The 20,713-nt window shown below is 39.6% G+C and overlaps 1 protein-coding gene across 2 annotated transcripts; it reads left to right on the top strand.

Moving 5' to 3' along the window:
- The first annotated feature begins 10 nt into the window (after nucleotides 1-10).
- On the top strand, nucleotides 11-19,945 carry PPP2R3C (protein phosphatase 2 regulatory subunit B''gamma). Of its 2 annotated transcripts, none has more exons than XM_075613890.1 (14): nucleotides 11-82; nucleotides 1,350-1,421; nucleotides 3,241-3,359; nucleotides 4,886-4,990; nucleotides 6,124-6,236; nucleotides 6,640-6,737; nucleotides 7,160-7,230; nucleotides 8,723-8,855; nucleotides 9,105-9,160; nucleotides 9,254-9,329; nucleotides 11,983-12,119; nucleotides 13,937-14,074; nucleotides 16,455-16,514; nucleotides 17,486-19,945. In XM_075613890.1, the coding sequence occupies exons 2-14, from the start codon at nucleotides 1,373-1,375 to the stop codon at nucleotides 17,672-17,674; spliced, it is 1,344 nt and encodes a 447-aa protein (XP_075470005.1). In that variant the 5' UTR covers nucleotides 11-82; nucleotides 1,350-1,372; the 3' UTR covers nucleotides 17,675-19,945. The 2 variants fall into 2 exon arrangements, with proteins under 2 accessions (XP_075470005.1, XP_075470004.1); XM_075613889.1 differs by lacking the exon at nucleotides 11-82 and adding an exon at nucleotides 89-283.
- The last annotated feature ends 768 nt before the right edge of the window (nucleotides 19,946-20,713 follow it).

Raw genomic sequence — 20,713 nt, 5'->3', positions numbered from 1 at the left:
GTCACAAGTATTTGACGTATCCTAGTAAAGTACCAGGAAGTGACGCTCGAGATACGCGACGTTTAGGAGGAAACCGGATAGGGTATGTGCTGTATCTTAGTAACCAGGTGCTGTGAGAACACAGTGAAGGAATCAAATTGGCTGTTTGCAGAAGATATTGTAGGGACAGATATAGAGATGATGGAGGGGATTTGATACTTAAAATACAATTAACAAATAGTATTTAAAGAATTTAAGCTTGCTTTCCTTTGGAGCGACAGAAGCAGGAGTTAACTATTACAAGGTAAATAATGTATGTATTTACATATCATGTAGTGCAGTATAATCAATGTGACAAAGCGTACAGCAAATAATCCAATATTGTCATATGCTGGTACAATAGGTAAGAAGGCCTTTCTATAAGTAGTCTGCATGATTTAAGGAAATTCAAAAATAGACCCCTCTTACGGTGGCGTGCAAACTGTGTTACTTAGGAGGCGAAAAAGCCTTTTGCCGGCATCAAATTGGTAAGGAGGAATGTTTTTTTACTGTTTTGAGCAAGTTTCATGCCCCCTCCCTCCCCTATATTTTACTTATTCAATCATTATCTATTGTGATCTTCTAAACTAAGTGTTGCACACAAAGGGAAAACACATTAGAGGAAAGCATTTCTTTGAGCAAAAAGAAAATAAACAACCATTTTTTTATTTTTTGTGTGCACTTTCTGCAAAAAGTAAATCCACAACAGTTTGCAAGGCAGAATAATGAAGGGAAATGGGAGGGGGAGAGAATGAGAAATGTTCTTTGGTAAGGTGCACTCCTAATTAGACCCAAATGAGCCGGTATACAGTTAGATGCTGTGCTATTGATTGTACCGGTTAGTATCACTCATGATGCAAGTAGAACCTATGTCCTGAGATATAGCAATGGCTAATAGGATGAAATACCTTGATGTATAGGGTATTTGTAGAATCGACCTAACTAGTTTTAAAATCAACTTTAATACATCATAATATAAATAAATGTCGCTCAAATTTGTAAAAACAAATAAAGAGAGGTTAACTGATAAAATATGCGGCTAGCTCACAGACTGCAAATAGTGTATGTGGAAGCTACACTGGCTGAATAGCAGTAGGACTGATAACCTTGACTATTCTTATACAATGTAGATGGTAAATAAGTATATTACTATTTGTAGCAAATGAGCCCTTTCAGGTAGATTCTGAGTGTGTGAGAACCAATCTGCAGCTACAGATACCAAACTAATCAGGAAGAATGTTTCAATTAAGACTTTATGCAGCTTTATTATGTGAAAAAATAGGTTTCTGATGGGCTTGGAAGTGTATTAAATATATTTTTTTCATTTGTAGAAAAGTTGGCAACATCAATATAGATGGACTGGAAAAGGAGCTTGAGAGAGAAACTGCAGCGAGATTGTAATGGTCAGTGTGTTCAAAAAACAAAACCGTTATTACACATTGGGAAATGGGTCTCTACATTGGTAGATTTAAGGGATGTATATTAAAAGTGGCAATTTACTCAAATAGTGGGACAAGAATTTGCCAAAGCGGAATATGTGTTATGTTTATTAATTGGGCTTCTTGCATTTGGCACGGATTATTTAGGAGCAGAGGCTAACACCATCTTACACCTGGCAGATCTTTTTGACAAATGGGGAAACTGACTCACTAATACAGTAGTGCAGTTTGTGATGCATCACATAAAATTATGATCTTCCCAAAAACACTCGCTGATGGATGTGGAGCTAAATTGTCCCTAAGCACCTTAACCCTTTGGGTTACCCAGGACTTAGCCACTATCTCATGGGGTCTGGCACACAAAGGGGCCCCATGATTGTTTTCCAGGGGAGATGAGCACAGCACTTGATTTGACACTCGGGGGGAATGGAACAGGATTCCTTCTCTTGTTTCCGGATTAAGTGACACCACAATCGCGTAGAATTCTGTTGCTGTGGCCCTGCTGCCACCCAAAGGGTTAATACCGTGTCTCAATTTCGTTTTTGGAGCAATGCTCTGGTTTTCAACACTTGATTCATATGCCCCTTAATGTTTTCGTAGGCTGACATTTTTGCCCTTGGGTGATGTAGGCCCTGATTTAATGTCGTGGGAAGTTGGATAATGTGCAGTTAACAATGCATTAATTTCAGCTTAAGCAAATAAAATATAATGTATCATGAACTGTGCAGTACCCAGATTCTAGAGGGATAGGATATATGTATATGTTTTTTTTTTTTTTTAACTTTGCAATAGCTTTCTGATTGCATTACCCTTTTGAAACCTTTTTTAACCATTTTCAGTTGTGGAGAAATACAGTATATAGGGCCCTTTTTTCCTATGATGTCATCTTTCCTATTGTGTCATCTTACTTAAATGTAAGTTATGGTAGGTATAAAAAGGGACAAAAACCCTCCATCGTATAGCAAAAAAAGTATAACTTGTGAGCACATTCACATGAATGGCAGGTCTGCAACCCTGCCTTTCACCATTCTCTTGGCATGCAATGAATGCAGGCAGGGATTCTGGAAAATGACATGCAAATGATCACATAGTTTAACTTTTTCCTTGTTATCCATTTTAACATGGACACCTATAACCATCTTCACACTGATGAAACCCAAAAGGTTGAAACAGCTGCCTGTTAGTAGGTTTACAGGCTATGCAATTCTTTAACCCAGGCTGTGGTGAAAAGCTGGCATAAGGTTATAGGGCTCCATGTTAAAATGGATAAGCAAAAGGTGCCACTGCTCATCATGTCATTTCTCAGAATCCCTGGCTGCAGTGGAAGCGCTGTATGCTAAGAGATAATGGTGAAAAGCAGGGTTGCAGACCTGTCTAAGACATGTACTATTTTGTATGTTATGGCCCTTCCTCCCACTTTGTATTGTGCTATAGATTGTTGGTGCCATACAAATAAAAGATAATACAAAAACTATTTTTGAATGTCCTCTTAAACTGTATTTAAAAAAAAACTAAAAAAAAACCTGCTATATAACTCGGCACTCAATCGCAGATCATTTTGGGATTGCTGCTGCATTGAAAATCATGGGGTATGTCAATCAAGCTTAAAGATTGTGTTTGCTTTTAAGGGCGCAGTTCCAAGTAGGGCCAAAATAAGGTTATGAGAGGAATGAAACTTTTTTTTTTTTTACATTGGGTGCTTCAGTTCCTAGAAGCCCTTTGCTTGAGTACAATTCCAGTCCCCAAGATTCCATTCATAACAAAGTACTTCTGTGTACCTCAGCCAGAAGAAGTGAGCAGGAGATGGACGAAGAAATGGTTCTCTTCACAAAGTTCTATACAGAGTGGAAAGGAGGCCGGAAGGAAGCTAATTCGCAGAACATCCCTCGATTCTATTACAGGGTGAGCTACAAATGGACACAATGTCACAAGAAAACGCATCTGTGTTTTCTATGCTTGACTCTTCTAGCCTTAGCACATCATGGGACTATGGTTTCCATCAAATGTATTCCGTTTTAGCAATGGATCGGATCTTAATTGTAATATGTTTCTCACAGAACAGAGATTGAGCATAGAAAACACTACGATCCATATCAACTAAAGAGTTGCTAAATTTTAGCACAACCGCATTGGGACGTGCTAAAGCTTGGCTCCCTTGAGTGAATATGGACCTATGTCCTGGGATGAAATGAGCAGATATGTTTTGGAATGGTGAGGAGCAGGTCTACTAGAAACATAGCATTTGATGGCAGATGGGAACCACTTGGCCCACCTCGTCTGCCCATTTTCCTATTTCATCCTTTACTTTCCTATTTAGGACAACTTTTTAGATCTATCCCAAGCACTTTTTATGCCCTTACTGTGTTATCCCTTACCGCGTCTGCTATAAGATATTAAACATTTCCACTACCCTTTCCGTGAAGTACTGTATGTCCTCACATTTCGGCCTGCCACTCTCCAGCTTCAGAGCATAACCTCTTCTAGCACTTTGTTAAAATCCTATATGTATTTGAAACTTTTAAAGCTTCCTTTTTTATTTAACAAGCTAACACTCTAATTTATAGGATTTCTAGTAAAGGGATTAATTTCACCATGTGGCTAATTTATTATTTATTGTTGTGGCCCTGATAATTTAAACTTTTGACGTGGGAGTGCATATTTTTATGTAAAACCCTAACTATAACCATATGAGTTTAGATAATTAGAATGATAATTTTTGAGTATATAAAGCGGAAATGAGTATCTTGTACACACACCTCGGCGGCTTATCATGGATACACTAATTTATCAAAACAGCTGTTATTAATATTCTGCACAGCTTTAATATGGAATCTCTTAAGGCAGCAAGACGTACGTTGTAGCGCTGCACAAGTTTTTATTACATTTTTTTTATTACTGTATAGTATTGAAGCGTGGGGTCTCCGGAGCTGATCTGCTTTCATTTGAACAGGGGACCCCCTTCTTCCAGAGAAACTTACTTCCGTAGAGGGTGCCAGAATCTCTGTGGAATTTAAATCTCAGGTCACGCAGGCCGGTAGGAAGCCGCAACGGATGATGTCAAGGCTTCCTATTTACCTGCTTGATGCGGGACATTTACGTCGCCATTTTGTTAGGCCAACATGCTTCCTGGCTGCAGAGCTACTGGCACCCCAAACGGAGTTAAGTATCTCTGGAAGCAGGTGGTGCCCGAAGCTGAAATTAAGATGGTTCTGCTTTGGAAACACCCTGCTTCAATCCTGTTAAAAAGGGGGGGAAAAAAAAGAAAACCATGCAGTGCTACATATTTTGATGTTTTGTTTTAATTTAGAATAGGAAACTTGGCATCTCCTTCCTTTTATTGTGAGCACTCCCTTATCAGATTCCTGGAATACTCAGGAATGCTTCTTGCATTAAGGTGACTATTAACGGTTGTTTTCTCCGAAACCCAGCTGCCAGCAGAGGATGAGGTATTGCAGCAGAAACTGCGTGAAGAATCACGTGCCGTGTTTCTGCAGAGAAAAAGCAGAGAACTGCTGGACAACGAGGAGCTCCAGGTGAGGGAACTCTTACCAGAAATGTGGCTTCTTTGTTGAGTCTAGTTGTTTGGTCACCTATTGAGATATCAGTGAGGGGAGTTTAGTGATTTGCGGTGATCCTCTTCCTGTTTGGCTAGCACAGACAGTGCCCTCTTGTCACCTAGACTTCCCAGGTGGATACAGTTTCACTTAAGCCTTGTGATGAGGGATCAGCGGTGGTTCCACGGGACCCCATTGGTAGGGTAATTCTAGTAGTACTGTAGTTTGCTTTTTGGGAGTACGCCTGCTTTAGCCTTTTTCACCATATGTAATAAATGTTACGTGTTATAAGAGATCTGTGGGGGGGGGGGGGGGGGGGATTTGTGCCACACTACAGATTAATTCTCATAGAACGTAAAGAAGTGGATAAAAGAATGTAGTTTCCTCTTCATTGCCCTTCTAATAATGTTTTGCATAAGTCTTCACATGGCCCGTGTGCTTGAGTGCTTTTTAAGGATGATATTCATTTAACAGATTCTTTGTTCTAACATAGACCTCTATTCAGAATGGTGAAAAGCAGGCTGTCATTAATGCATTAACTTGAATCAAAGTTAAAGCATTATCTGTACATGTTGAACAGCTTGTCACCAAGTTGAATTGTAATCATTGACTGTGATTAATTGGGACTTCAATTCAAGTACGATGCGGTTCCTCACCAGTGTTCTGAGTTCAGAATGAACGGATACATTGTTGTCACTCTTATTATAGGAGTGCCCGCTTAAGTATTGAATCAATCTCCAACCTGGTTCTTTGATCTGAAGAGTGTGTGCATGCATCAGATTACTATATAATTGTGATGAAGCAAATTATATAGTAATCAGGGAACACCCCCTTCTTCCTCAGTTAGTACAAAGTGAGACTGCACATTTCATCCATGCTTCTAATACAAAACACATTTAAAATAATTAGCGGTATATTCAAAGATGAAAGCAAGAGTAAAAATAAGGTCAGGGTTCCTTTTTAATCTTAATGGTTGTATGTACTCTGGGTATTATTCTGTGCCCATTATTTCCTCAGCATTTCGAAGATCTCAACTTTGGCGTAAGTTCATACAGTGTTATATTTATCTTTACTATCACTAAATCCATCCCTTTTGCTTTTTTCTTCCTAAGAACCTGTGGTTTCTTCTGGACAAGCATCAATCGCCTCCCATGATCGGAGAAGAAGCCATGATCAACTATACAAACTTCCAGACTGTCGTTGAAAAAGCTGGACCGAAATGCAAGTGAGTCCAGCCATTGTTGGCAAAAATACTTTTCCTGTATTCTACTGCTCTAAAAGGCTACAACAGTGAACTTGCAGTAATGTTCTGCAGCTTTGTTCAATAGAGCTGATGTAAAGTCCTTTCTTTGTGAAAATAGGTCCCACAAACAGTCTTTATCATGAAAATATCTGAAAAAACTCTCAAACTAGTTACTGTGAAAACATTAAAAATAAAAGTTTACAATTTTTTTTTAAATTCTTTAACCTGTTAACCGTATTACTTGTCTTAGCTGGCTCTGGAGCTGAATTTATGATGTTAACCAGCAACCCCATGTGACTTTGCCTTCATGATATTTATTGTCCCCCCTCCCTTCCCCCCCCCCCCCCCTTCTCTTCCCCTCTTCCTTTCCCCATCCCCTCTCCAGGCAATTTTTCACCTCTAAGGTCTTTAGTAAACTGATTCACAATGACCCTAAAGGGAGGATATCCATTATGCAGTTTTTCAACTATGTCATGAGAAAAGGTGAGTTTGTACTACAAGTGGAAAATATTGGAGTTTACACTATCACTGCTAATTATTACAGTAGTTTCCATGAGTCTGAGAAATATTGTGAACTTTTTTGTTTGTTTTTGCTGGGAGATTCCTTGTGGAAGGTTCTCCCACTCTTTGCTTTAGTAATAAATATGGAGGCCATGCACATCATTGGCGGCAAGTATGTTGATAACGAGAATGATCGTGTTATCCTTCCAGATATTATAGGTCCTATGGCAGCAAATGAGAGCAGAACTGGAGATTACAGTGAGGGAGGGTGTCCATATTCTGGGAGAATCAAGTGATCTATATTTGTTAGGGAAGAAAAAAAGAATTGGTGTGAAACCTCTACCTGCCAAAGAGCTGATCAGCAGTAGGGAGAACATACTAACATCCAGATTTCTATGTTACAGTGTGGCTGCACCAGACAAGGATAGGTCTTAGCTTGTATGATGTGGCTGGGCAAGGTTACCTCAGGGAATCGGTATGTACAACGTCTGAATAGACCGTGTGGTCTCTGCTTTAATTCACTGCATAATAGTCAGCACTGATGTTTGAAAGACATGAAACATGATAAGCTCTCAATAGGTTATGGAAGGGGTACAGTGTTGGGAACATGTCTCTATTTGACTATACTGGTTACCTTTGATAGGAGTTTGCATGTATGTCCAGTGGCCCCTTCTATCTCTATAATTGCCCCTTACAGTTCAACAGTTACAGGCAGAAAGTACCCATGACACTTGTTTTATAATTCTCATTTGAATATTGTATTGTATGTCTTTATATAGCGCCATTAATGTACATAGCGCTTCACAGCAGTTATACACGTGACAATCATATAAAAAATAATATAAATAACACAGAAAGGGGAGAAGTGCTTCAGACATAAAAGTAACATAAAAGTAACATTTAGGAAAAGGAGTCCCTGCTCTGAGGAGCTTACAATCTAATTTATTGGTAGGAAGAACGTACAGAGACAGTAGGAGGGCGTTCTGGTAAGTGCGTCTGCAAGGGGCCAATGTTAATGTATGAGGTGTTCATTATCAGCCATGGAGCTACTCGTATGCTTCCTAAAGCAGGTGTTTTGAAGTGGGTCTTAAATGTGGATGGAGAGGGTGCTTGTCGGAAATTGAGGGGGGAAAAAACGCAGCTGTAACAAATGCAAACTTTGATGCATCCTATCATAATGTTGCCTCACACCACCACCTACCCCCCACCTAACTGCTATTATAACCACTCCTCTTCACACCTTGATGCTTATGGATATAACATAAAACTAATGCTCTTAGCATCCATTTTATTTCATAAAGCACGTTTGCAACCATTGATTCATGTCCCCCAATCTGTCTTACATTTTTACATTCTCGGTTGTTTTTATTTGTTATACTGTGGAAGGAAAGGAGGCGATAGTCCATATAATTCCCTCCATCTACTGAAAAATCTCAAATCTGTGGTGTAGAGTTACTGTGCCGTTGGAAGGGGGAAATGAACAGTATATTCTGTCCTGATGGGCAGCTAAACTCATCCCCCTTCTTTCATGCAATGACGGAGTCGTCTTTGAATTTCTAATTATATTTATTTACACAAACAGAAAAGGGAAAACGTTAAAAAAAAATAAACAAAGGAGTTTAGGGAGGAAAAAAAATGTATATCCCTAGGAGAGCAAGGGTGTGAGGCCAAGCCACAGACTGTCAGAGCTTAGAGTACAAGCTGTGGCACTAATCAGGGAAAAACAGGAAGCACTCCCCAGAAGCAGGAAGAGATACTCTTCCACCCAGGAGAGGGAGAAGAGGACATGCTGACAACAGGCAGGTGTACATTTCTAGTAAAAGATACAGGGAAGGGGAGGAACTGGAGCAAAGGTTACTAAGCAACAGGGGAAAAGCAGAGCTAGAGATCGCACAATATGACTAACTGAATGTGTCTTTGGTCTGTTCAAACTTTATGACCCTGTTCTTGTTTTTTTTTAATGTCAGGATTTAGAGAATTATATCCTTGAACTTATACCCACTCTGCCACAACTGGACGGATTGGAAAAGTCCTTCTATTCCTTCTATGTTTGCACAGCTGTCCGAAAGTTCTTCTTCTTCCTCGATCCTCTTAGGACAGGTATTCACAAATGTTAAAAAAAAAATAAACTTTGCCATTAGTGTTTCTCAAACCCGCTCCTCAGGACAGACCAGATTTCAGAAATACCCGATTAAATAACGAGCACTTATTTGTGAATACGTCATTTGTTGGTTACTCTAAAAACGTGGCCTCACTGAGGAGTGTTGAGAAATAATGAGCTATTTGATCAAGATCAAATATGTTACAGTACCACCTTGAAATGTAACTTTTTCTCTTGCCTGTTTTTAGGAAAGATAAAAATACAGGATATTTTGGCTTGCAGCTTTCTAGATGATTTACTTGAGGTAAATGTTCTTCTCTTCACCTGCCTCCATTGTATGCCAGGCATTGACCCAACACCTTGCTCAAAGATTTTCACGGCTTCTCTGTTCTTACAGCTGCGGGACGAAGAACTTTCAAAAGAGAGTCAGGAATCCAACTGGTTCTCTGCTCCATCTGCGCTGAGGGTTTATGGTAATTATCAGTGGGTCATTTAATAGTCTTTCTCCTCTCTTCTACTGTAAGAACATAAATCTATAGATCGCTTTTAGCAAATGCTACAGTGTGCAAATTACAAATCTGCTCTTTTTTTTCTTCTTCATTCATGGACTCTCTGGCACTGAAGAAGTTAGGTGGTTAAGCACTGCATCACTCTTACACATGACCCCCGCCCCCCCCCCCCCCCCTAGTTCTGGAGTTCCTCTGAATTTGAACCATCCCCGAGGGGGGAGAGGGCCAGGTAAATAAGCATTGGCTTGCTTCTGCCAGCAACCAATCATTAATAGGGAAAGATGATGGCCACATGATTAATTATATCACCCAGGAAGAAGTTGTCCAATTACTTTCTTCTATAATTGGAGAATTTGAGGACTCTCCATTTGCTAGCAGGAGAACTACTAGTTTTGGAGATAAACATCCTGTAGTACAAGTGTCAGTCCCCTGGAACAGGGTATGTATTTTGGGGGTTTTAAAGGAGAGAGGGATTTAATACCAAAACAGATCTGTTCCTCTTCCATAATATAAAATAGAGTTAATTCTCTGTTGTATAGTACATTTTAGAAAGAGAGAACTTGCAGTCAATCTTTCCTTTTTGCTGGATGACACTAGCATGACCAAAGACACATTCCTGATGTGGCTGAAAAAAAGCGGTTACTACCGCTAAGGTAATAAAGGGGCTGACCCCTCCCGCTCACCCCTCCCGCTCATGCCTCCCACTACCCACCCTAGAGGCCTAACCACCCACCCTGAGGCAACTACCCCTTCACACACCCCCTCTACCCCTAATAAATCGGGTAATCTGGCTTAACCCTTTCATTGCCTTAGCGGTTAGCCGCTAAGGTAATTAAGCTTTTTTTATTTGAATAACATATTATTGTAGCAGGGGGTCTACGGAGCTTAATCGCATTGATTTTCAGGTCCAGGGACCCCCTGCTTCCCGAGTTACAGGCCCAGTTATGGGGTGCTGATAAAACTCTGCTTTGTTTAAATCTCCCGATTACATGCGCCGTGACACGAGAGAATTTCAAAATGGCTGCTGGGATTCCGGCACCCCACACAGCGTGAGTCCCATTAAAATGGAGGCACCCCTGCTGTTAATCTGATTGTCCATTACAGTCTGCTGTGGACTATCTAGCGGAGATGGTCACGGATTTTCCCCGGACAGCGGCACAGATACAGCAGTTGCACCTGTAGTTACCATATCCCCTCTTAGATGCCTCTTTTCTAATATAAACAAATCTAATTTAGCTAGCCTCTCCTCATAAATCAGATTATTCACCCCTTTATTAATTTGGTGGCTCTTCTCTGCACTTTCTCTAGTTCCATAATGTCTTTTCTAAGGAGTGGTGCCCGAAATTGTACTCCATATTCAAGGTGTGGTCTTAACAATGCTTTATAAAGGGGCATCATTATGTTTACTTCCTTTCCATCCATTACCCGTTTAATGCAAGATATCGTGTTTGCCTTTGCAGCTACTACATGACGTTGGGCCCTATTGCTTAGCCTGCTGTGTACAAGCACTCCTAATTCCTTCCCCATAGAAAAAGATACTGTTGCCATTTGCGAATACTTTCTTTCAACAATGAATATTGTCAATGATACAACAACTACATACATGGATACATTTATCTAATGTGCATCTTATGTGATTCCATACCAACAATCCTTGAACTGCTACTATCTGTGGAGGGATATTTATACACAGGGAGTATTAGCCCATTGTGGAGCAAACTTGCCTTTATCACATACTGAGTACTCCCCATTCCCAGTACAGCACCACCAGCAAGATTTTAAACACTATATATATATATATATATACTCACCACAGCCTGTGTCCCATATTTGATATTAATAAAAATGTATTTCATTTATATGGTCTACTATTCAATAAAATGGCTTTAAGGGATTATTTGTACCCTGGATTACGTTGTCCCCTTATTTACTCACCCTCTGAGTGCAATGCAAAAGGGATTCTTTTGGGTGTAGGCTCTTTCCTGTATCTTCCATCCATTTTGTGTGTATATCTAACTCCACTTCTGGTTTTACCTCCACACTTAATACAATAATACAAACAGCACTTGAAATTAAACATTAATCCAGTCACACAGGCCAGGACACAGTTAGCTATTACCTTGTGTTTTATGATGAAGTAGAGAAGTTGGCACCTACTTTAGGACATGTATTATTCAATAAAAATGATACAGCAAACAATACATTGAATGCTCTTTCTCCCTATTCTGAAGTAGAGAAGGAACAGCATTACGGTCCATGGAGCCTTTTTCTTGCACTAATGTGATTGCCACATGTGCAGTAGATGTACATTATTAAAAACAAATTCTTCTAATACTGTACACAAGTGATTGCTGCTTTTCAAAGATCGTATTGTTGTGTTTTCCAAGTAAAAGAATTTGCACCAATGGGACAAACTATTATATACATGTACTTTACCTAGAGTTCCACAGTGCCTGTACACATGTAGAGAGACCTTGTCCAAACGAGGTCCCACAGTATACCTTTTATGTGTAAAGAGGGTCTTCCACTAACTCTGTAATCTTGGTATTGGGAAATAAAAAAAAAATTACGTTTTCCCTTGTCTTTCTTGATCTTTTTGCACTTCATGGACATTTAGGGCAGTATCTGAATCTGGATAAGGATCACAACGGGATGCTGAGCAAGGAGGAACTATCTCGCTATGGTACCGGTACCCTGACAAGTGTCTTCTTAGATCGGGTCTTCCAGGAATGCCTGACATATGATGGAGAGATGGTAAGGCATACATGATTGATAAACTTCTAGTGGTACTTTTCTAACTCATTTGAAGCATTAGAGTGCTTGGGCAATCTTAGTATTTTGTCATACTCTATAATGATGAGCATTTCATTTTTAATCTTTTTAGATTTACAATATCTGGGATAACACGAAGACATTAAAGTTAGCACCTGGTAATCTGGAGGGCCCTGACTTTGATTCCATGATGTAAAATAAATAAGTTAAAGATTGTGGCATAGCAAGAGGTTTTTGAATGATTATGGAATATCAATAATACCTTTCCATGCAGTTACCAATGCACATCGTATCAATTAAAAATGGCAATTACATTACAGGTTATATAAATGCCAACAGAAGGACATTAACTGTATAACTACGCCTCTTATAGATATTTTTTGTTTTTGTAGTTTATGCATGTTCTATTTTGTTCTGGAGTGTTTTTTTTGTCGGAAACCAACATTAATCTTATAGGGGTATGATTCTATATCAAGAACAAAGCCTTTTTTGAAGGGCTAGAGCTACGTATATATCTTAAAATCATAGTAGAAATTGTGCGATTATTGGCCAATTCATTTGTCAATTTTTTGGGGGGAAAAAGGGAACTGATGCACATTACATAGGTTTTCAGTCCAGCCCCTCTGGCAGCAAAGGATTTGAGAAACTTAAAGATAATTTATTGTAGGTCCCTTTATAATGAACGCTGATTCATTTATGTTTCACTTATTCATATATTTAATTTTTACCATCTTTTTTATAACCATAACATTTACAGAACAAGCATACAAAGAAGACTTTGTTTTGAATGGGTAATTTCAGATCTATTCAAGTTAATAGACTAAATGGATTAAAAGTAAATGAATTTCACACGACCATTTGATACCATATACACTCATTCGTTTTTCGCCGGACATAAATAAGTATAATTTTTACTTTAAGAGTTATCGAATGTGTCTGAGGAAGTAAAATACATTGATAGTAGGCAAAACCTATTTTACAACGTATGTTGAATTGCCGCTCTCTTAATAAAGCATTTTTTATGAATTGCTCCTGTTAGTAGAAATGACCATTTTATGATGCAAATTACTTTCCACATTGGCCTTGTGACACAGATTTGGATTTTGTGAGCGGCATGAGTTGCACATGAGGCTGCATCTTTGATTTGTGATCTCAAGTTATGATACGACGTGAGGCCACAGCGCACTGAAATTCGTTACTAATCCTTCTGATATCCACAAACCTCTCCTATTTGCCCCTTTCTTGGTCACCTGTTTACACAGCAGCAGTGAGGAAGATTGTTTTCCAGGAGAAATAGAAGCTATAAGGGTTACTGAGGCAATTGAATGCTTATTAGCATTTGTCATTCTTCATGTACCATTAATATCATCTTGGTCAGTCCCTCTAAAGTTTGAGAGTTTTCCTTCACATGAATGAAGGAAAAAGTAGGGAAGTTCAGTACTTAAGATAAGGGAAAGATTAAAATGTATGCAGGGTCTGCCGTTTGAAGGGTTACATGAGCGAGTTTCTCATTTTTGACCACAATGTGTAACTAAAGAACCCATCAACCATATTAAAGTGTTAAGTTGGTAGAATTGCAGGCTTGTGTAGCATTAGCTAAAGTGGTCTAAAAGAATGTACAGTGGTATAGGATTCTGTTGCATTTGTATAAAAGGTCAGTCCAGCAGCACTCCTATAGAAATTAAGTTAAGAATTACTATATATTTGGTGGACTCATTAAATCGGGGATTGTGTTCTTGTGGCTAGTCAAAAAAAGCTGAATCTGTATGTGAAATGTTGGTGCTTGTTTTGTGTTTCAGGATTACAAGACTTACCTTGACTTTGTTTTGGCTTTGGAGAATAGGAAGGAGCCAGCAGCCCTGCAGTATATATTCAAGCTTCTGGACATTGAGAACAAAGGCTGCTTGAATGTCTTTTCCTTCAACTACTTCTTCAGAGTACGTCTTCATGAGTTTACGTCTTCATGAGTTTACTGTTAAAGGCCACTACACCACTGAAGGGATATCCTAGTTGCTTAAGCAGTTGGAAGAGTAGTACCCCAAACTGTAGGGAGAGCTTCTTGTAACGGATGTTGGCTAGTGTTTTCATTGCTTTAATTGCACAATATGTATGGATTTACCAGAAATTCCTTAAAGTATGTGTTGTCACTCATTTTACTCTCCTGTTTTGGGATCTTCATTTCCTGCATTTATCATGCATACGACTTGACAATTTTTTTTTTGTTTTGTTTTTTTGTTTTTTTTCTTGAGAGGGTTGGGGGAGACCCTCCCCTCTCGCTCATCAGATCCCGATCCACTTAAGTGGTTCGGGTGCATGCCCTTGGACTGTCCAACCGAAGTCAGACCCGCCCTCGGTACGGGTTCCCTGAAGATTTCAGCCAGAAAGCCTAGGTCTCCAGGGACATTGATGCCTTCCTCCGTTAGGATTCAGGACATCCGTCTCTTCCTCCCTCTGGCCCGAGGCCCGCAAGGGAGTTCGCGTCATCGCCCCTCTTTCGAGGGTTGTGCGGGTGCACCCCAGCCCCGAAGGGCTGGTTGTTCGAATGCCATCCCCCTTAGCCCGAAGGCTCAGGGGTTCTGTGGCCCGGGCCTGGACACCACCTCTCAACGAGCTAGAGGGCCAAATGCTTGCCACAGACCTTTCCTACTGAAGCCCCAGATAGGATGGTACTGTATTTGGTCATAGCTGTGCAGGCCGAGAGGAGCATTCATATCGCCTTGATCTTAGCCAAAAGGCCGAGAAGCGATCTGACAAGTCTTTCTTTTTGTAGCCCGGGTGGTGAAAAAGTGATTCCACCTCAAAAACCGTGCTCGTGGTCAAGTGAGACCAGGTGCGCTCCACATGTGACAGTCTTCTCCGGAGAGTAGGCAAGTCCTGTTCCATGACGTCTTCCTCCGAAGAGTCCGACGTCCATTCTCGTTCCCTCCTAGTGCAGCAGGCGCCGCAGGAGGGTCCAAGTCTTTAGGGTTTTCAGCGTACGCCTACTAACCCACCGTAGTCTTTTCCCGAAGGAGGGGTGACCACCGACCAGCACTTAGTCTTCTCGCTCTCCGAAGAAAGAAGGGTGACTATAACCCGACACCAACAAACAAAAAAAGTTCATAGTGCAAGTGCTCCTGTGCGCTGTGATGCAGTGCAGGAAGTGCTCTGACAGACGACACAAAAAAATGTGCACGAGTGCACGCCCGGCCCTTTGCAAGGCCAGGCGGGTGAAAAAATAGTTGGCTTGTCCCCTCAGCGGAAGGCAATAAGGGGGGCCAAGTGCGGGAAAAATAGGGGACGGTGCAAAATCATCAGTGCAGACCAAGTGCTCTTAAGTGGAGGCCGCCGCCCAAACAGCCATCCACAGTGCAGCAAGTGATACTCCCCAGGGGTTCCAAGCCTGGGGTGCAAGATTAAAAATGCCCGGGCTACTTTGCATCCGCCTCCTCAGCCTATGACCAGAGGACCAAGTGATGCAAATAGGGCCATCCTTCACAGGACAGACCCTACACTTGATCTTAGCCAAAAGGCCGAGAAGCGATCTGACAAGTGGTGTAACTGTGTTTATCATGATGGAATATCTTTTTTTATTTTTAGACATGGATGTTATTCATTAAGGTCCCAACCACACATTATATAAGTTATGGTGGGTAAAAAAAAAGTGACAAAAAAACTCCACTGTATAGGGTACAGCAAATACAAATATCACTTGTGAGCACATTCACATGTTTCAGACAGGTCTGCCACCCTGCTTTTCACAGTTACCTCTTGGCATACAGAGCTTCCACTGCAGCCAGGTATTGTGGGAAATAACATGCAAATGAGCATTAAGGTCCAAAATGGGTTAACACCCGATCTGGCACTATCACCTGTTCATGTCAATGGAAGTTAATATCGGATTGAGTGCGTTAACTGTAACAGACCCTAATAAATAAGCCCTCAAGTGTTTTTAGGTCCATGTGTTATTCTCAACACACCGTAATGCCAAAAAGGAAATCCTTTAACCCAATCTAAACTCCATAACACTGCAAAAAGGGCATTCAATAAATTAATTGATTTATCTCGCTTTTCAGTCTTGTTTTTTTCCCCCCCACATGCCTTCACTGGTTTCTCATGGCATCACCCTCCCCAGTCTTTCCAACTTCCCTCCTGTGATCCATGCAATGCTTGACTCATTCACTCAACTTTTTGGCTTCTATCTAACATTACCAACTTCCTTTTATTGCTCTTCCCCCTCTGTTCTGTTTTTCTTATATGGAGGCTAGCATTTGTAAATATGACACCGTGCGTAATTCACTAACATTTCATGAACAAATTGTCTCCCACCCGACTCAGGCAATCCAGGAACAAATGAAAATCCATGGCCAAGAGCCAGTCTCCTTTCAGGATGTGAAGGTGAGTAATAAGTTTATGAAGCAATTGAGTGTTTACAAAACAGTATCCATATTTTTTTTGTGCACTTGCTACACTTCTGAACATTTGCTCCTCTGATTGTAGGTAATGTGAAAAGGAAAATACACTGATCATTGATTTTTTTGCTTTAAAAGTACAGTTTTACAAGGATCTAAAGTAATCTAATGGCAGTGATGGCCGAGTGTGTTAAATCTTGCAGATTGATGACTTGAAGCAGACAAATGATTACATTTCTAAAAAGGCCATATCTACTAAGTTGTTGTTCTACAAGACACTTCCAGCTGCAAATGACAACTTGAGCTTTATGGCCAACTCTGAGTGGGCTATTGTGTAGTAAGTGGTCCTATTCTATAAGACACCTTCTGGTACCTGGAATACAGGTTTCACAAAAGGGTGCTCAACTCATTCAAATGAATGGGAGTAAAGGCATGCTAAAGCTGAGCACCCTTTTGTGGATCTGTGCCCAAATCAGTGGGCTGTAAGGGGCTATATTTATTAAGCAATGTTGGAAACGTGTCTTACTTTGTAGCAAAAAAGGTAAGGGAACTACATCAACTCCCATGTCCCCATTTACAATGCTTAGAAACATTATCAAACTGCAGCTGACTCCTTCCAGAAGTGGGGAGAGAAATCCAGAAAATAATTTAAGACTATGCATGATCCGAGAACTTAAAAAAAAAAAAAAAAAGCTTTTTAAAAACGGGAGCCACGCTCGCACGCGTTGTAGCGGATTGCCCTATAACGGGGTTGAGCTGTATCTTTATTCGGTCATCTTCAACCACTCAAACAAGTAAAGAACTCCTACGACTTTGCTAACTATAGATTACCAAGACATCTTTTAACAATTATTTTTAAAAAGCCATAAAACATATTGCCGTTAACTCGCTTTGTTCTGGTGTGATGATGCACTGTGAGGTATGTTTGTCTCACAAATTATTTGCCTTTTATCCCAGGATGAAATTTTTGACATGGTTAAACCAAAATATCCTTTGTGGATTACTCTTCAGGATCTGATCCAGAGCAGCCAAGGTGACACTGTGTGTAGTATTCTAATTGATCTCAATGGGTTCTGGACATATGAGAACAGAGAAGTGCTGGTGGCAAACGACGGAGAGGGCCCAGCTGACCTTGACGACACATAATCAGGATCACCCTGCAGTCATTCAGAATCCTACATTGCTTGTAGCCTTTGAGCTCAAGAAATTGACTTTACTTCCATTTTTCACACATGCTAATTGTTTCAAATATGTCAATTTATTTATTTTCTTTTCATATGTAATTAAAAGACAAATGGACAAGGGGAAACAAATTAGTGGTATTCCTAAGAGACTATTCTGTGTAAATTCCCCTTTTCAGCAAGTTCTTGACTTTTGGGGCAGAATTGCATATTTTTATTGTACAATTCCTAGCTTTCTGAAGTGCACTCTATTTATTCATATTTAAAACAGGATCACTTTTAAATACAATGGCTTTCTGAGAAGTGAAATCCCAGATTGTCAGCAGCCTCATTTTAGATTTCTGAATGTTGGTGTTTTTGGATAGCAAATCGTACATCAGGACAGACCACATGCAGCCCTGTTTTGGTAGTTACATAGTTTGAAAAAAGACATACGTCAATCAAGTTCAACCTGTGTTAAATTTAGACGACAGATATTTTATCCTATATTTGTTCACAGTATATTGATCTGAGGAAGGCAAACAAAAAACCCCAGTGAAATATCATCTAATATTTCATATGGGGGGGAAATAAATTCCTTCCGGACACAAAATATTACTCCTGGATTAACATCCTTCCCATGTTTACTTATTTGGTATATCCCTGTATACCTTTCTAAAAAGATGTCCAACTTTTTTTTAAACAAATCTATTGTATCTGCCATCACAGTCTCAATGGGTAATGAATTCCACATTGTAACTGCCTTTACTGTAAAGAACCCTTTCCTTTGTTGCTGGTGAAATCTCCTTTCCTCCAACCTTAAGGGATTGCGGTGTCCTTTGTACTGCCCTTGGGATGAATATTTATTTTGAAAGCTCCTTGTGCTGTCACGAATATATTTGTATATAGTAGTTATAACCCCTCTTAAATGCCTCTTTTCTAATGTAAACAAATCTAATTTAGCTAGCCTCTCCTCATAAATCAAATAATCCATTCCCTTAATTCATTTGGTGGCTCTTCTCTGCACTCTCTCTAGTTTCATAATGTCTTTTCTAAGCAGTGGTGCCCAAAATTGTACTCCATATTCAAGGTGTGGTCTTACTAATGCTTTACAAAGGGCCGTAATTATGTGTACTTCCCTTCCATCCATTGCCCGTTTAATGAAAGATAAGATCCTGTTTGCCTTTGCAGCTACTACATGATTTTGGGAATATTGGTATGCCTGCTGTCTACAAGCACTCCTAAATCCTTCTCCATCAAGGATTCCCCTAATTTATCCTCCTTTTATTTGTAAGTTGCCTGTTTTATTCTTGCTTCCCAAATGCATAACCTTACATTTTATCTGTATTAAACCTCATTTGCCATTTATCTGCCCAAGTTTTAAGTCTATCCAAGTCCTTCTGGAGAGAAATTACATCCTGCTCTGATTCTACTACTGTACCTTACACAATTTAGCAGCAAAGATGGAGACTTTGCTCTCTATGCAAACCTCAGGGTCATTAATAAACAAGTTAAAAAGCAGGGGTCCCAGTACCGATCCCTGAGGTCCAGATCCACTCACAACTTTAGCCCAACCTGAAAAAGTTAAATTTATGATAGACAACAGAATTATCTTTCAACCAGTTTTCAATCCAGGTGTAAATATTTGTGTGTGTGTTCGTTCTAGCTTTATAAATAAAAAGTTATGGTACTCCATTGTTCCCAATGCTTTTACATTAATATTATGTAAACGTTAAAGTGGTGGCATGGGATATTTTATTAGGGATCAGTTTAGAGGTGGAGGAAGTTAGACTTGTGTGTAAGGGGGTGAACTGTGGCAGAGCGACATGTATGCTAGAAATAACAGCCGTTTCATGAATAGTGATTCAGAGAAGACATGCAGCATGCAGTATTACTGCAGAAAGTGGAACACTTTAACCTGGAGAGCAGGAGCCATGCTGTGTATAAATAAAATAGACAATGGAGGTGGAAACAATACACAAGGTAAAGTGACACAAGTGTGATGCAAAACAGAAAAGGACAGGAGCTGCAAGTGTATAACGAAGCAGGATAACTCAGATGAATGTGTCTTTTTTATTTTTTTAGATATTATTACGAATTAGAGAGTTTAACTGAAAAGAAATCGGCAAATCCTCCACAGAAAGCACATTACCTTGGTGCACACCAAACGAATACATTTGTATTTACATTTTAATATGCTAAAGTGAATATGAAGTGCTCAAGTGATGAGTGAATAAAATATTAATATAAAAATCTTCACACGTGGTGCAGTAGGCTCTTGTTGCTACTTTTTATAAGTGGTGTAAATCTTTATCTGTTTGTTATAAATGCAACTCTCATATACAATATTTCAGCAAGTCAAATTAGTCATATGATAGTAACCAAATTCAAACATATTAAACAGCTGATAATTATGTTTATATGCTGGTGTAAAGAGCACTAATTATCAAGGTCAGACAACACTAGATACAGTAAACTTTCATATAAATGCACGAGCATGTTGGATGACAATGAACGATTGAATACCTATCAAGGTCCATTCACTAACGTGAAACCAAAAAGCAAATATACTCCACTGATATGTAGACAAATTTAGGTTTTCACTGATTTGGTAACATTAGATCTGGAAAAAATGAAATCCACTCATTACTCTCAAAGTAATATAACCATAAGGGGGGGGGGAAAAAGCTCTGAATGACGATGAAAAATGAAGATATTACAATAAAATCTTCTAATGAGGGAGGAAATATTGTTATTCTTAATACCATGGAATATGTAAAAGAGAATAAACAAGTGCTGAAAGATAAAAGCACCTATTGCATTATAGACTGACCTAACAAATAGATTCAGTTCTGAATTGTACACACTATTAAGAGAAGGCTTCGATCTGAAACTCATCAGTAAAAACGAATATGAATTCATGCATATCAAACACCCAAACATAACCACATTCTACTCACTTCCCAAAATCCACAAGCATGAAGATAAACCACCGGGGAGACCTGGTAACAATAATCTCACTGAA

Source organism: Ascaphus truei, chromosome 9 (genome assembly GCF_040206685.1).
Source record: "Ascaphus truei isolate aAscTru1 chromosome 9, aAscTru1.hap1, whole genome shotgun sequence".
In the NCBI taxonomy this organism is placed as follows: Eukaryota; Metazoa; Chordata; class Amphibia; order Anura; family Ascaphidae; genus Ascaphus; species Ascaphus truei.
This window is presented reverse-complemented; position numbering and strand designations above follow the sequence as displayed.